The sequence below is a fragment of the Perissodus microlepis genome, chromosome 10 (genome assembly GCF_051167445.1).
Source record: "Perissodus microlepis isolate ML-2025 ecotype Zambia chromosome 10, ASM5116744v1, whole genome shotgun sequence".
NCBI lineage: Eukaryota > Metazoa > Chordata > Actinopteri > Cichliformes > Cichlidae > Perissodus > Perissodus microlepis.
Genome location: NC_140470.1, coordinates 32,995,714 through 33,011,765, shown reverse-complemented (window position 1 = coordinate 33,011,765; position 16,052 = coordinate 32,995,714). Strand labels below are relative to the sequence as shown.

The following is a 16,052-nucleotide window of genomic DNA, read 5'->3' as shown; positions in this document are numbered from 1 at the left end:
CTGAATCCCTCCCAGAGAACCAGCAGATGTCCTTTAAGACCACAACATTTATTATTTTTGGTACATTTAAAGGCAGAAATATTCTATTTACTGAGCTGTTTACATGACTCTGTTTAGTCTGGCAGCATTAGGCCTCCGTACAGGTGAGGCTCAGTCACTGCAGTGCTCTGGGGCATCTTCATCACTTACAAACCACAGTCTGCCTCACAGCAGATTTTGGACTTCTGAGGCACTTTCAGAGGAAAAAACAAAACCGTGATATTTCTTTGGTAACATCGTGAAAACAGCTGCAGACAATAATGTCATCAACTCACAAACAGCTTTTTACACAGGATGCAGTTCCTGCAGTGAAGTCCTTCACTGCAGTAAAAGTACCACTACAACAGCATTTAAATACTCTGGGAGCCGATGTTGGTGTTAGTTTGCTGGACTGGGGCTGATGGTTGGTCTGGTCGTCCCTGTTTCGGCTCTTCCTCGTCTTTTCTTTGGTGGTATGTAAGGTCTGATCTTCGCTGTCATGCAGAGACACGATCAAACAAGGAAAACCAGCGGCGGCGTAAAGCGTTTGGGTTCCTGGCGTGATGCTCAGTAACGTCCATGTTTCTTCTTGAAGAGCTTGTTAAAGGCGTTTCTCCTGCGGCTGCCGGACGACTCGCTATCCTCGCCGGCGTCTTCCTCCGTGCCGCCCTTTCTGGTGGGAACCTGGAGCCCCGCCCCCCGGGCGCTACCTGACGAGCTGGAAGAGGTGGACGACGAGAAGACGGTGGTTCCGTCTGTAGCGTCCGATGTGATGCAGAGGGAGCGAGTGGAGCAGGCGGAGGCGAGGACGGAAGCAGAGATGCCCCTCAGCTCCCCGAGGCTGGAGCTCTTCTCTAGACCTCCTCCTCCACCTCCCATACCCAGCCTGGAGCCCGGGTCCTGCAGTGGGTGGAGCCTGGACGTCAGGAGGAAGGACTTTGAGCTGTGCTGACCTCGGGGGTCGCTGTGAGACTGCGGGAGGGCGGAGTCAGAGTCTGAGCGGTTCATGATGTCCCTGAAAGAGAAAATCAGAAACGATGGTTTGCGTGAACGTCACGCCTCGGCCCGACTGCTGAGACTCTTCACCGAGACGCTGGTGATAGAGCATCTCGGTGAAGCTGCAGATGATTGGTCGACTGCTCGAGCTTCTTAGCCACCATTTTTAAAAATCAGAATCCACCTCTGAGCTGCAGTTTGACAGCCATGGCTGGAATAACTGAGCACACAGACCGCTGCAGTCATGGTCAACACATCGGTGACCGCCTGCCGTAACTGTGCTGTCAGCACGACGCCGTAAACATGTGCGCTCGTGTCTGAATCGCTGCAGTCTTATTAGAAACATGGACGATGAACAGAAGAAACCGCCTCCTGCTACGTGTTGATATGTAATGACTGGTTCTCGGACTGGTGGAAACGTGGCGCCGACACAGAAACGACTGACTCGTGCATTTATTACTGCAGAGCAGGAAAATAAAGAGTTCGTAAAGCAGAAGCTTTGAATAAGGATGTTTTCTGTTAAGTAGAAGGTAAAGGCAAAGTTAGAGGGAAACAACAAACCACAGAGACCCTGAAAGATACAACCAGACTAAACATAAATGTTAATAACAGAGTAGGAAACTCTGCAGGAAACAGTGAAACATTGGGCCTCATTCATCAAGAGCTTTCTCTTTAAGCCAAGTGAGCCGCACCCCTGATCTCTTCTTACCTAAACTCTCAACCTGAACTGTTGAGGTTTGCAAGGAAATCAGTCAAAGGAAACAAATTCAGAGAAAGTCCTCAAAACTCTTGGATACTAACTCTAAGAACTAAAGAACGCCCGTAGAAGATCCTAAAATCTAAATTCAAAACATTTCAGAGTCTTCATCCATTTATCTGAGGTTGGGCCACGAAGGCAGCAACAGATTTCCCCCAGCAACGTTTTCCCGGGATCGTTGGGAATAAGAAACCAAACAGACATCCTGATGAATCAATCCAAACATCTAAAAGAGCAGTGGCTCCACTCAACATGTTAAAGCTTCTAAACATCTTCAACAAAAGGCGCACATACACCAGTCGAGACAATTAGCAACATGACAACCAAAGACCACCAACTGGTGCACTGCTTCCTGGAGTAATCTCACAGCACCTTTGAGGCCAGTGTTTGAAGCAACTATGAATAAAGGGTAATAAATAATAAATAAATAATAAAGGGTTCTGTTGAAGGATTATATCCATGTTTGCATCAAGAGCCTAGTGACCAGCCTTCAGCTGCAGAGCGTAGAAACACAGATCAACCAGTAAAGAGACGCTTCATGTTCTCCCACAGTTCTCTCTTTGCCATCGTCCAGTTCCCACAAAACTGATGGGACTAAACAATCCAAAGGTCCACCTCACCTCCACCTTCCAATCTGTCGTCATTGCTTGGGGCAACAACACTCCTCCAGACGACTATTCCACCATATATAAAAAAGAAAAAACAAAAGACAACTTAAAATCTGGAGATACTTAATCATAACTTGGTTTCTCAAACAGAAACACAGTTCTAAAGTTCCTAAAAGGATGACCTACGCTTTGAGCTCCAGTCGATAAACGTCACAGGGCTGAATACAACAGGCAACCCCAGCATTTTCCAAAGGTGTGGACACTCTGGTCACACCAGCTGAGCTCGCAAGTCTTCAGCAAGTCCACAAACACATCGACTGGATGGCCTAACAACCTTTCCAGGGTTCGACAACTTTCAATTACTGTCGATCCTGAGCACTACTATACTTTAAATTCTGAAAGAAAGCGCTCCAGCAGGTGCTGAGGACTGCACTCTGACCAAGTCGAGTGAACCACATCTGGTCCAGCAGCAGCTGCTTTTGACCAGAAATACAGACAAAGCTCCAATCTGGTCACATGTCAACTTCACAGCTTTGAACACCAGCCGAGGTACATCTGAACACCTTCACCGAGTCCCCTAAACAGAAGCAGGCTGTACTTGCAGACACCTGCAACACGGCCAGAAGAACCACGAGGTTAAAGAGAAGCTTCACTGTTCTACAGCCAGGACGGTGTCCATGTGGTTCCTCCTGAACCTCCCAATACGATGGATTCCAAACTCTAATATACTTTGACAACCTTCCCTTCTTCTATCAGCTGCTCCCTTTAGGCGTCCCCACAGGTCACCTGCAGGCCTGCTCACAACAGCCCTCTGCATGTCCTTCACTTTTGACCACCTGAGAATTCAAACGAAAACTTGAACTCGAACCGACGAGTCTCATAAATTATCTCAAACCGAGCGAGGCCCACTGATTCGACTGCTTCGGTCTCGTTAGTGCATCAGGTTTGGAAAACAGTCATGCAGAGAAAAATACCGGAAGCTGCTGGAGCGACAGCGCTGCGCTTGACTCGTCGCAGCGCCCCCTCCAGGCGGGAGGCTGGACGTCGCCTCCACAGAGTGGAAATGGGAAGAACGGAGGAACAGAGCAGAAAAGTGGGCGGTGCCCTCAGCGCATGAAGAAGAGTCAGAAGGTGGAGGAGAGCAGGAGAAGGTGGGGGGGTGAGAAGAGGAGGTGGGGCTGAGGGAGGGGTGAGACAGGGCGGAGGAGAGAGAGGGGGGAGGCACAGGGGGGAACTCCAGGTGGCCAATGGAGCGGCTGCGATTCTGCCGGCCGCTGGGAGGGCGGCACGATGTGAATGGGTCACGTCCTTCCTGTGGAACCAAGCTCCGCCCTTCAACCAACCTCTGAGAGCTGAAAGTGTTCAGGGCGGGGTCTCCGATCCTCTGTCGCAGGGGCATCACACTCTGAGCTGCAGGACAAAGAGAGTGTAGAGTTACAAATGAGACTTTTATTTTGGAAAGCTAAAATAAATTCAGCTCATAAATAGAAGAAAGCAGTTTTAAACTAAAAAGGGTCACAAAGAAAAGGCAGAAAAATGTGCTTGTATTTTGAAATTTAGCAGCCAAACCTTCAAAATAAAATCCTGCGTTTTCTTCAGCTTTCAGAACATTTTTCATGTTTCTTCTTTGAGCTCTTCTGTCGTTCAACCTGAGCTCATTTTATTTTTCTACAAGCGATTATTTTTGTGTTTTTCAAGCTTTTGCTGCATGAACTGACGTCACAGTCGAGCCGAGTTACAAAACACGTTCAGCTGCTATCAAAGTGGATGTTAGTGAAAGGAAGAGGCAGAAGCAGGTTATTAAAATGAAGTGAGGGCTCCGGGACTTCAGAGAAAAAGCAGAAGAACAAACTGAAGTTTGAATGTCCAACCACACGGGGAGGAAGAAGATGAGGAGGAAGAAGAGAAACACTCGAAGAGGCGTTCACAGGGACACTGACCCGGCTTAATATTTTGACACAGTAACTAAACATCATTAGTGCCAAACGTAATAAACTTACCGATTTTAAAAGAATTTAAAAAATATTCAGATTCAAATCTGAATATTAATGTTACCCATTTAGTAAGGCGTTATTTTTGTGCCACTATTCTGAGCGCACATAAAAAAAATTGCAGGTGCAAGTGTTGCATTTTGAGGAAAAATTTATTTTGAGCGAAGAAAAGCTAAATTTGAGTGAACAAATTTTATTGCTGCGTGCAAAAACTGTATTTCAGTGTTTGCTATTACACACACACACACACACACACACACACACACACACACACACAATAGCAGCCCCTCTCACTCAGTTTTTGCATTTGCGCTCGCTCGCAATGTGTTGCTTGCACTCTCAACATTTCTGCCCGTGCGTTCTCAACTCTTTCTGTACACCGTTATATTTGTGCCACAAAACCAGCCAATCACAGACTTGGTGTGTATGTCCCCCCCGTGCTCTGGAAGAGGGACCCTAGAACACCTCCTAAGCAGCTGCCCAAAGGCCTTGGCCGATGGTCGGTATCGTTGGTGGCACAGCCAGGTACTCAGAGTAGTTGCTGAAAAGATTGCTTTAGCAATCAGCACCAGCAAGCACCATCGTGCTCCGAGGAAGGCAATCTCTTTCGTAAAGGCTGGTGAGAAACCTCAGGTGCGCCCACATTTAACAACCGGCCTCCTCAACACAGCCTCTGATTGGCATCTACAGGCTGACCTGGGTAAACAGCTAAAGTTCCCACAGCACATTGCAAAAACATCCCTCCGGCCAGATATGATCATTATTTCTGAGGCCTCAAACCAGCTGATCATGCTGGAACTCACAGTGCCCTGGGAAGAGCGGATTGAGGAGGCCAATGAAAGGAAACGTGGAAAGTAGAGATGGACCGATCCGATATTACGTATCGGTATCGGTCCGATACTGACCCAAATTACTGGATCGGATATCGGCGAGAAATAAAAAATGTAATCTGATCCATTAAATATCAAAAAAGCACCTCACAAAACTTGCTACACGGCGTAACTCGGCTCATAACCGTAGCACGTCGCAGCAGTATGCATCACGTGATAGAGCGGCTGTGTGTATTTGTAGCCTCGCTACCAAACCAGCATTTCATCTCCGAGGAAGTTTTCCCAGAGAGAAGTAAAGCAAGTGTGTAAGTTCATCTCTGAGTGTTTGTAAAGCATTTTAGCATTAAGCTTAACAACTGATATATGGAGGGACTGCCTCTCTCTCTCTCTCTCTCTCCTGCTGCTACTTCAATCGTGAAACTGCTTAATGATCAGCTGATCGGCTTTTCTGTCGCGAGTCCGTCTCTCTTCTTAGTTTTTGGCCCACTTCTCACCAGAAAGAGGAAACCAGCGGTTGAACAACAGCAGCACGTTTAAGCTTGATCAGCTGTTGTTAGAATTTATTTAATATTACTTTCTACACCAGGATCTTTTTCTGTGCAGCTGGTAACTGTGCAGGGGCGGATCTAGCAAAGTTTAGCCAGGGGGGCCGATAGGGCATGAACAGGGAAAAGGGGGCACAAAGACATACTTTTCTTTCTTATTCTCATTTAAAATGTCGAGCTTTTAATAAATAATTATCTGACTCTTACACCCAAAGTTTTAATCTGATGTAAAATATATAGAAGTCCATTACTGTATATAGTAACTGTTAAGTCTAATATACCCTAGTAAGCTGTAGTACTTTTTCCTTTGGGAAGATACCATCTGTGCAGTCTGCAGTTCTGTTGAAGAAAGATGTTGAATCTATTTAATTATTCTTGAAAAATAATTTATTTCTGTGCATTTTCCCCCCTGCATCAAATTAAATTTGATTACATCAATTAAGCATCATGAGGTGGGGGGTGGTTCCCTATTTTTTTTTTTGCTGGGAGTTTGCAGCCCTATTAGTTAGGCTGCTTAATATTTCTGCTAAGTACTCTTTAAAATACCAGAATAGGGAGGATGGAGCAGGTTTAAGTTTATTAGATTGATCAGTTTTGCTGAACTATGAAATATTTTGGGCGCAGTGTATTTTTTACATACAGGTATAACAGAATAGCTTTAGTGTTGTTATTTATTTAAACTTGAGTGTAAACTTATACAAAATGCAGCAAGATATTAAAAAAACGTTTTATTGATTAAAAAACACACTATATCGGATTCATATCGGTATCGGCAGATATCCAAATTTATGATATCGGTATCGGTATCGGACATAAAAAAGTGGTATCGTGCCATCTCTAGTGGAAAGTACCAGGAACTAGTGCAGGAGTGCAGGGGAAGGAGCAGGAAGACTTTCTATGAGCCCATAGAAGTGGGTTGTAGGGGCTTTGCGGGGCGATCACTCTGCAAAGTCCTAGACCGGCTGGGTGTGGCTGGGGCAGCCAAGAAGAGGGCCATCCAGGCTGTGAGCGAAGCGGCAGAGAAAGCCACTAGGTGGTTGTGGATTAAGAGGGCTGATCTGTGGGTAGCTACTGGTACGCAAGTCGGGGCCTGATCACCCCTGGCTGGGTCGCCTGGGTGAGGGTGTAGGATGTTGTGACACCCGAAACACCTGATGACCCCAGGATACATCACTGAAGATGCGTACCAGTGCATCCAGGAGATGTGTCTTGTATAGTTAAACCCTGGCTGAGCCAGTGACGCCTAGGAAGAGTCTAGGTGACAACCAAGAATAGTTTGGTGACCACTGGAGAGACAGATGACAGCTCGGAAAGACGGCTCCAGGGGCAGGGTGGGCTAGCATCCCGGTCTGCAGTTTTCGTGAGAAAGCACCCAATAAGCTACGGAAAGCCCTAAAGAGAGATACCCCCAGGAGATCCCGAGAGGGGGGGGGGGGGGGGGGGGGGGTGAGATCTCCAATCGGACGGACTCAAGGTTAATGACCAATGCAATGGAAAGGACAACGAGTAAGACATGCGTCTGCAGCAAGCTGTGTAAGAACCAGCGTGGCCTAAAGGTCCATCAGGCCAGAATGAAATGTTTGGAGCGGGAAAGTGAGGTGCAACGCACAGGTCCTGAACCTGGTGAGACGCAGGAGGAGCCCGGCCAGGAGGCACCCCACAGAGCCCAGTCCCTCCACGCACCGGACTCTTCCAATCCAAGCAGTGTAGTTCCACAGCAGCGGATTAAGTGGCCCCCAGCCAGCAGTAGGAGCGAGTGGCAGAAGTTTGATGAGGATGTCTCCAGCATCATACAAGCTGTAGCCAAAAGAGATGCTGACAGCAGGCTAAAAACAATGACCACCATCATAGTCAGCGATGCCTCAGAAAGGTTCGGCTTGGCTGAGAAGTGTAACGACAAGACCCCTTACACCATGAACCGCAGGGCCATGAAGATTCATCGGCTGCGCCAGGAGCTTAGGAGCCGTAAGAAGCAGTTCAAGAACGCTGATGCAGAGGACAAGCAAGCTTTAGAGGAACTGCATAACATCTTGCAGAAGAAGCTGATTACCTTCCGTAGAGCAGAATGGCACAGGAGGTGGGAAAGAGAGCGAGCCAGGAAACGTGCAGCTTTTATTGCTGATCCCTTTCACGTTTCCAAACAATTGCAAGGCATCTCTGAAACGTTAGAGCACTTATGCAAATATGTGATGTCTTGATAAATCGAGCAGGTATTTGAAGTTTACACAGCACCATTCTCGCATGAAAATATCTTAAAAGTTTATTTTGTGACCCAGAAAGAGTAATATTTCAAACTCCGCCCCTCTGTGTTCCTCCGCCACTGCCTCGTTTGAGCTTTGGACGAAATGCATTCTGGGATATTGCATTTCGTTATTTCGAGCTGATTGGAGACCAGAACAGCCAATCAGATTTTTTGCATCCAAGTCTGTGATTGGCTGGTTTAGTGGCACAAATATAACGGTGTAGAGAAAGAGTTGAGCGCGCATGGGCAGGAATGTTGAGAGCGCGAGCAACACATTGCGAGCGCAAAAACTGAGCGAGAGGGGCTGCTGTTGTGTGTGTGTGTGTGTGTGTGTGGATAATAGCAAACACTGAAATTTTTGCACGCAGCAATGAATTTTGTTCACTCAAATTTAGCTTTTTTTCGCTCAAAATAAATTTCTCCTCAAAATGCAACACTTGCACCTGCAAATTCTTTTACATGCGCTCAGAATAGTGGCACAAAAATAACGCCATAGTTTAACTTAAAATTATGGGACACACGTTAGCCTGATAATCTAGAGAAGGTAATTTCTGGTCAAGGCTATAAAATATTCAAAGTTTGTATCCATTAAATCATCCTGTTTAAACACATACTTGATGCTCTTTTAGATATTTTAGTGTATCCATGTTCAGCGAGGTCTTAAAGCCCAGGAAAAGGTACACTACTCAATTTGACAGTTTTTCCACTTAAAAAAAAATACAATTCTAAAAATTCGAAAGGTGATAAAATAAACCACAAAAAGGTGTGATTCAAAAATACAGATAGAAATGATCTTCATAAAAAAAATAATATAAACTTTCCCAAATCTGAAAAAAAATCAGTAGTTAAACATTCACTTATCAGAATAAAAGTCTGATTTTAATCATTAATAATATGAATATTTATTGTGATTTGGTATTAATCTTTTTTTTTTTTTTTAATTTACTTTATCTTTAATACCTGAAACAGGTAACTACATAAAGCTGGCACAGTTATATTTGTACCTGTAGTTACATTCGTGCCTATAGTTACATTGTAACATCAGTTTCAGGTGGAACAGCCAGCAGCTCCCGTGTGTTACGCAGTCAAACTGTTTAATATTCTGACATTTCCATCAAGGATCTAACTTCCTTGATTAAAGGAAAACTTTCTATAGTAAAATGCACTTCAAAGAAAAAGAATCTGTGTTCATGTGAACGTCTTTGCACGACTGATCAATACCTCTGTGTCTGATTGAAAAAGATTATTCAGACTTTGCAGGAATGAAGAAAAATTATTCTGAATTTTTCCTCTGATCAGGTTTCCTTTGAAATGCTTTACAGGATCTTAAATGTGTTTTAAGTGCTGATTGGGTGGGTTTGTACAGAGGTATGAACCAATCAGAAGAGAGAAAGGCTAAGTAAGGGGTGAGGCCAACCGGATTGTTTCCACGCTGACTGGGTGTCTGCGATGCCACTCAGGGGCCAGAGGTCGCTGACTCGCCGGTCCATCTGCCACGCTGCGTCTGGAAGGAGCCAATCAAGAGACGGCAAGAAAATAAGACCAATCAGAGGAGGAGGCGGAGACAGAGAGGGGACCACAGGTGAGCTGAGAGAAGGTAAGTAATGATTAACTCTGAAGTTTAGGGTTTGTGTTTTTGTTGCATCATGTGACTCTGAAGAAGAAGAAGAGTTGAAGGAAAGTTCCACTGTTCTTAATTCAGGACTTCACCTTAAGATTTTATTCTAACGAAATGATCAGAGAGCAAAAGTGTATGAATCAGAACATCCAAATCTTTGTTTCTGAGTGTAGAGATCAGCTGATCTGCAAAAGGCAGCAGGTTAAGAGCCATCAAAGCGATCCTGAGTTAGATTAACTAAGCTAACTCAGGATCGCAGCAGACTTTCCAACTGCTAGTTAAACTGACTCAGGGTTACTGTGATGACGTCACAGAGCAGACTTACACTGCAGCGTCCCCGGAGAAAGGATGTCCTCGTCCATGTCATCGAGGTCATCAGAAAGGAGAAGGTGCTGAGGGGTCGGAGGTCGCAGCCCGAGGAAGGACGGGTCCAGGTTGAGGGCGGTGGCTAGCGCACCGAGGCCTGGATTGGTGACCAAACAGAAGCCCGTCAGAGACTCGATCTGCTGCCAGCGGTGCAGCTTCTCCCGCAGCGCCGCTGTCACCTCAGCCAGGGCCTGTCTGAGGAGGAAGAGAAGCAAAATAAGCTACCTGTGCAGGTAACACAGGTGCACGTGTAACAGGACGTATCAGCAAATATATGCCCCACAGAGTGAGCACAGAGGAAAGAAACAGGAATATTTATAAAGAAAGAATAGTTCAGGGACTCCACAGTCACCTGTCCATCAAGCAGGCCACGCCCCTCCAAATGCCAATTCTAAGCCTTAATTTAAAACAGGTTATTTAGACAAATAATCTACATAGACCAAACAGTTTGCGTATCAGGCTGCAAACATGTTTGTTTCTGCTGTAAAGTTTAACATGGGAGTCTATGAGCACAGACTCACTGCTGCCTCCGCTGGACGTCAGAGGAACTGCAGGCTTTGCGCTTACTCACTTGGCGGAGAGGATCTTGTGATCGACGTCATCCAGCGAGGAGCTGTGAGCCACGTGAAACGTGCCGAACAGAGAACTCCTCTTCTTCTTGATCTTCTCTGCCTGAAACACCAGCCTCATCATCATCATCAATGTTAGTGTGTGTTTTTTCTCACCGTAATGGTAAACCAATATCAGAATATATCGATTCTTTGCAGTTTACTGTGCTGCTCCTACAAATCTATAAATCTTAGCTCAAATCTCATGACAGCGTCTTCATCATGTGTGCTTTAGCTTGTTTGTCTCACAGTCAGGATAACATCAAAATGACAAAATGTAGAAATGATGAGGATCCCGATATGGTTCCTGTATCATGTGTGAGGTGCATTCAAGGCCATCTCCCCATGGAAGTCCCGCTCTGACCTCTTCCAGAGTCTCAACAGTGACCCTCAGCTTGAATATTTGACATCAACTCTTTATCAGTCAGGACGTCCACAGTAGTCACCTCAACTCCCGTTTAGGAAAGAAAGCTAAATGCATGTTGTAAACTGTTGGCTCAATCCCGGATAAGCCCCCAACTATTTTTAACTAATAACTAATTAACTATAACTAATTATTTTCCAGGAAGTCTTTGAGGATAATGAAGGATTTTGCTGCAGGAAACACACTGTCAAACCAGACTAAAGAGCCTGGACGACGTCCGCTTTCAGCTCTCATAGTGCGTCTAAACCAAACATGGTACAAAATTTTGGTTCGTATTACACTCGTAAATATCCACTTTCAGACTTATTAAAGTCCTGTGTTTCTGCTCAGGCCCTGTTTCTGTATAAAACGAAATTTGGACCAGTCAGCTCCAGCTTTTCTTGAAAGGCATCAGTGGGCTTGACCGTTTCCCTCATGCATCAGGATGTCCCTGTCTCTCCCTGACTGATGAACTCACCATGACCCAGAGGACACCAACAGGTTTGTCAGGTTTGGACACTTTCTGACTAAGAATTTGATGTTTGCAGGACATCAGAGCAGGTCTTCCAGACAGATCTGAAAGTAGAAGCAGCTCCAGAGGTCCTGGAGACGACCTTGAAGGGGCTCAGGGACGGTTTTTGCTTTTTGGAAAGTTGCTTTTTGGCCGTTTTCCACAGCAGGAAGTGTCCCTGAGAGACGTCCATCAGAGAAACGTTAAATTTAAGACAATTATCTTTGCTTCACTCACCCCCTCTCTGGCCTGTAGCAGCTGCCGCTCAGCGCTCTGTTTCTTGATGTTGTAATACTGAACTTCGATTTCGTGCGTCAGCTGCAGCCACTTCTGCAGCGCCTCCGGCGGTGTCCAGCGGGCTCGCGACTCCAGCTCCCGCTCTGCCTTTTTCAGCACCTTGCGGACCTGCGGTGAACACAGAACAAAGATGAGCCGATGAATTGATGGAGGGACGGGCGGTGTTTTAAACGGCCCCACCTGCTCCAGCTCCTCCTCGGCATATTTCTGCCGGCTCCGCTCGTTCTTGTTTCCCACTCGCAGCTCACGAAGCCGCAGAGCTTCCTCCTTGGCCGAGTTGATCTCGTTCCTCAGCTCCTCCTCCACCTTCACCTTCTCCACCTGGACGCAGCGCTGCTCCTCTTGAGCGTGCTGCAGCCTGCCATGAAAAACAACGAGAGCAGCAACACGTCGGGTTAAAAACGGCTTCACCACTTTCCACCCGTGTCCCATTTCCACAGAGTCAAAGACATTTATGGAGATGCGCGTTCGAATGATGTTTAAGAATCGTCAAAACACGCCAACCTGAAAGGCTCAGCTGAGGTTAGCTGGCTTCTCATGCAACGACAACACGTTCTGGATCAGATTCAGATCTGAGAGTTTGCAAAACATTAATTTAATAATAATGATACTTGTGGCTATGCTGTGGGACAGGAGCTCCAGCAGATTGGAAAACTCACAGGCTGTCACCAAACTGCTCCTGGATCAGTGGAAGAAGTCGGACTTTGACGATGTTCTCAGTGTGTCGAGCCCACAAACTGAGGGCAGCCTGCAGCTCTGAGGAGCTGGAGCAGAGGCTCTGATGAAGGGTAACTTTGATGGTCCCTCACAGAAATGGCAAAAATCCCAAATAAAAACTGAAGAAACTGAAACTTCATGTCTGCACGTCGCAGATTTGCTGAAGCTCACGTCTGACTCTCCTCACGGCCCCACAGCCACGTCGTTATGAAGGAGATCAGCATTTCCTGTTAGTACAGGAAGTGAGGTCAGCAGGGTCAGAGCTCTGAACTTTTAGAATGAAACTGTTTTTATTCCTACTCTACTATTTCCTAACTGACCCATTTCCTTATTGACTTTTACTGATGATTAACCTGTGGAATTTCTTACTCATTTTACTTTTTAGTCAGAAAAAAAAATAGAATCTGGAAAATGTTCACAATTAAGAAGCTTGACTTCCTGTCATGTGACTGATGACTTCAGCATGCCAGTGCAGCAACACAAAGAAGCTGCTGGCCTTCAGTTATCACTGATGGCAGCAGGAGGCGCTGTTCTTCCACCTGAGGAGACGTGTGTGTGTGTGTGTGTGTGTGTGTGTGTGTGTGTGTGTGTGTGTTGGGGGGGAGGGGACCTATTTTTGGAGACAGAGGACAAACAGACAGCAGCTGGGGGATTTCAGACAGGAAACTTCAATTGATCCCAGCAGATCAGCTGAGTGTGTAAAAGTAGCAACAACAGTAATAACAGTTGTGTGTGTTTTAACTCCTGATATAAGCTGACACAGGAGCAGTGAGGATAATGACAGTGTGAGTGTGCTTTGAAGCCCCTTCTGAGAAGCAATCAGAGACAGGGGGGAGGAAGAACTCCTCTTTAACATGAAGAGTTCTCCAACAGAACCAGGATCAAGGAGGGGCAGCCGCATGTTGGAGGGCGTAGGGTTGGCTGTGCTTCACAGCCCCCCCGGCTCTATGAGAGACTGAGCGAGTCGTCCACTAGTGAGACTAGTGAGAGCACACAGTGAGCAGGAGCAACGTCACCGAGAACCACGGCCAGCGAACGCATCGCTGCATCCACACAGGAAGCTCGTCTGTCTCGTGAAGAAGGTCCAGACCTGCAAACATCTGGAGCTTTATAAGGAACAGCTGGAGTCTGCAGCGTGTGGAGATCAGCTGACTTTATAAAACAAACACACGATTACTATCAAGATAACTGCTTGCTGCCATGGCAACGCTATCGCTTTGATCTGCAATGTGATCACTGTTACAGCGTGTGTGTGTGTGTGTGTGTGTGTGTGTGTGTGTGTGTGTGTCTGTGTGTGCGCAGAGTGAGCTGCTGGGCACTCATGCCCATAAAAGGACTTCAGACAGAACACCTCTGCAGAGGCTGTCCACACACACACACACACACACACACACACACACACACACACACACACACACACACACACACACACACAGGTTGCTTCCTTGTGCTGTCACAGTTATAATAAAACGAGCTGCTCTGTTTTTTCTCTGGACTTTTTTAAACAACCTGCCAAAACACAGAGCCACTGCTGGGGGCGTGGCCTGTTTGATGACAGGCTGCAGCTGCTAGCTGCGTGCTAGTTCACCTCTGGTCCTCTGGGCCGTCTTTGTGGTGTTAAACAAACCCATAACGTGGCTGCTGTTCAGTTAACGGTTTAGAGCAGGGGTGGCAAACTCCAGGCCTCGAGGGTCGGTGTCCTGCAGGTTTTAGATGTATCCTTGATCCAACACAGCTGATTTAAATGGTTAAATGAAAACATGTCCTGAAGTTCTCCAGAGGCCTGGTAATGAACTAATCATGTGATTCAGGAGTGCTGACCCAGGGTGAGATCTAAAACCTGCAGGACACCGGCCCCCCGAGGCCTGAAGTTGGACACCCCTGGTTTAGAGGAAGGATTTTAATTGGATGTTACAGGTCAGCAGGTACCTGCGTACAGTCTGTAACTCCACCCTCTTGTCACAAACCCCCCCCCAAAACACAACATGGTGGCTAAAATGCTAATGTTGCCTGCTACCATCTTTTATATACAGTCTATAGACCATCAGCTGAGTGTGGGCGTGGTGCTGGAGGACGCACTTCTCCTGCAGGTCGAGCAGGCTTTGCTCCGCCCTCTGCAGGCTCTCCAGGTCCTTCATCAGCTTCCCCAGGTCGTCTCTGGACTTCCGGGTCTGGGCGTAGGCGAACCAGCAGCCGCCAAGCGCCATCAGGATGGACAGACCCAGCACCAGGTCCTTCCAGCGGCTCTGCTGGCCTGCAGACACACAGACATTACACACCAGCAGCACGCGCAGAAACACACGCACGTGCACACGTTGCTGCACACACACCTGGCGGCGGCCCGAACAGCACGATGTCGAGAGCTTTGAGCTGCAGCTTCTGAGCGTGACTCCGGTCTAAAATCTTCAGCACGGACACGGTCAGGGTCGCGTTCTTCACCGCCAACCTGCAGGAAGTGGAAACACACGGCAGACACACACACATCGCGCTCTGAATGTTTACACTAAAACGTGCTGAACTTTGTGACCTCACAGCTGAGGACGGGTCAGGATCAGTGTCTCCGTGTTACTGCTGACTCACGGCGAGCGTCTGTGTTAAATAAAGATCGTGGTTACCTGGGCAGCGCTTGGCCGTCCAGCTGGTGTCTCCTGAAGCTTTCGCTGTACTGAGGCAGCTCGACGCTGGCAAGCCAGTCCTCCACCTGCTGCACCGTCCAGTTGTAGACTGAAAACACAGTAAAAACACACCTGAAGCAGCCGGCGTGTGTAAACAAACAGGAAACTGTCAGCGTCGCCGAGTGATGGCGGCTTTAAATCCAGCCTCTCCTCCAAAAATAGAGTTTGACAAACGTTGTGTTTTTGTTGCTGACAAACTGAGCAGGAAGTCGAGGCAGCATTTTTACCCTCATCGTTTCCTTTCTGCCTTCACACCTGCTGATTTTAACTGCAGCTTTTATTTTGATGGGGTCAGACAGGGAAGTACACCGCACATCTTTAACTGGCGTGTGTGCTGGTGCGCGCGTGTGCTGGTGCGCGCGTGTGCTGGTGCGCGCGTGTGCGCGAGCCTGGTTGGAGGGGAGGTGATGGTGCTCCCTCGCTCACACCCACCTTCGGAGCCCTTCCAGGCGTTCCACATGTCCTCCACGCTGATGTGGGCGTCGGCTCGGTGGAAGCTGCTGTGTTTGGCTTTGGGGTTGTGATCCTTCAGATCCTCCCTGAGAAACTGAGAGCAGCTCACGGTTAGAGTCTGAGCCCGCGTGCACGCGTGAAGCTTTCGGAGCCTCGTGTCTCACCTCGTCCGTCTCGGTCGCGTCCACCGTGCCGTCGGCGTCGTCGTCCATCAGCTTGTGGATGCTGCGGATCGCCTCGAAGCTCAGCAGGGAGTTCTCGTCCTCGCAGAGCTGCTGGTCTATCGCGCACAGATCTACGAGAGGAAACATCCGTCACTGAGTCACAGCCGGGACAATCCCCGCCCACCGTGCGTGCTGTTGTGGTGGTCAGAGGTCACCGGGGGTCAAACACAACATCGAGTGACACTTTATATAA

At 47.4% G+C, this 16,052-nt stretch overlaps 1 protein-coding gene across 5 annotated transcripts in view; it reads right to left on the bottom strand.

Annotated features, from left to right (window-relative positions):
* Positions 1-32: 32 nt before the first annotated feature.
* LOC146379759 (stromal interaction molecule 1-like) overlaps positions 33-16,052 on the bottom strand; it is a 22,361-nt gene continuing 6,341 nt past the window's right edge. The window contains exons 3-14 of one of the 5 annotated variants that reach the window (XM_084941140.1): positions 15,800-15,930; positions 15,615-15,729; positions 15,123-15,231; positions 14,838-14,953; positions 14,587-14,761; positions 11,971-12,148; positions 11,731-11,898; positions 10,543-10,643; positions 9,931-10,166; positions 9,405-9,491; positions 3,354-3,789; positions 33-1,033 (exon numbers count right to left, since the gene is read on the bottom strand). In XM_084941140.1, the coding sequence (XP_084797266.1) occupies positions 586-1,033; positions 3,354-3,789; positions 9,405-9,491; positions 9,931-10,166; positions 10,543-10,643; positions 11,731-11,898; positions 11,971-12,148; positions 14,587-14,761; positions 14,838-14,953; positions 15,123-15,231; positions 15,615-15,729; positions 15,800-15,930 (2,300 nt within the window). In that variant the 3' untranslated portion in view covers positions 33-585. The remainder of the gene's footprint in view (positions 1,034-3,353; positions 3,790-9,404; positions 9,492-9,930; positions 10,167-10,542; positions 10,644-11,730; positions 11,899-11,970; positions 12,149-14,586; positions 14,762-14,837; positions 14,954-15,122; positions 15,232-15,614; positions 15,730-15,799; positions 15,931-16,052) is intronic. The other 4 variants (XM_084941143.1, XM_084941141.1, XM_084941144.1 and 1 more) reach the window with 4 other exon arrangements.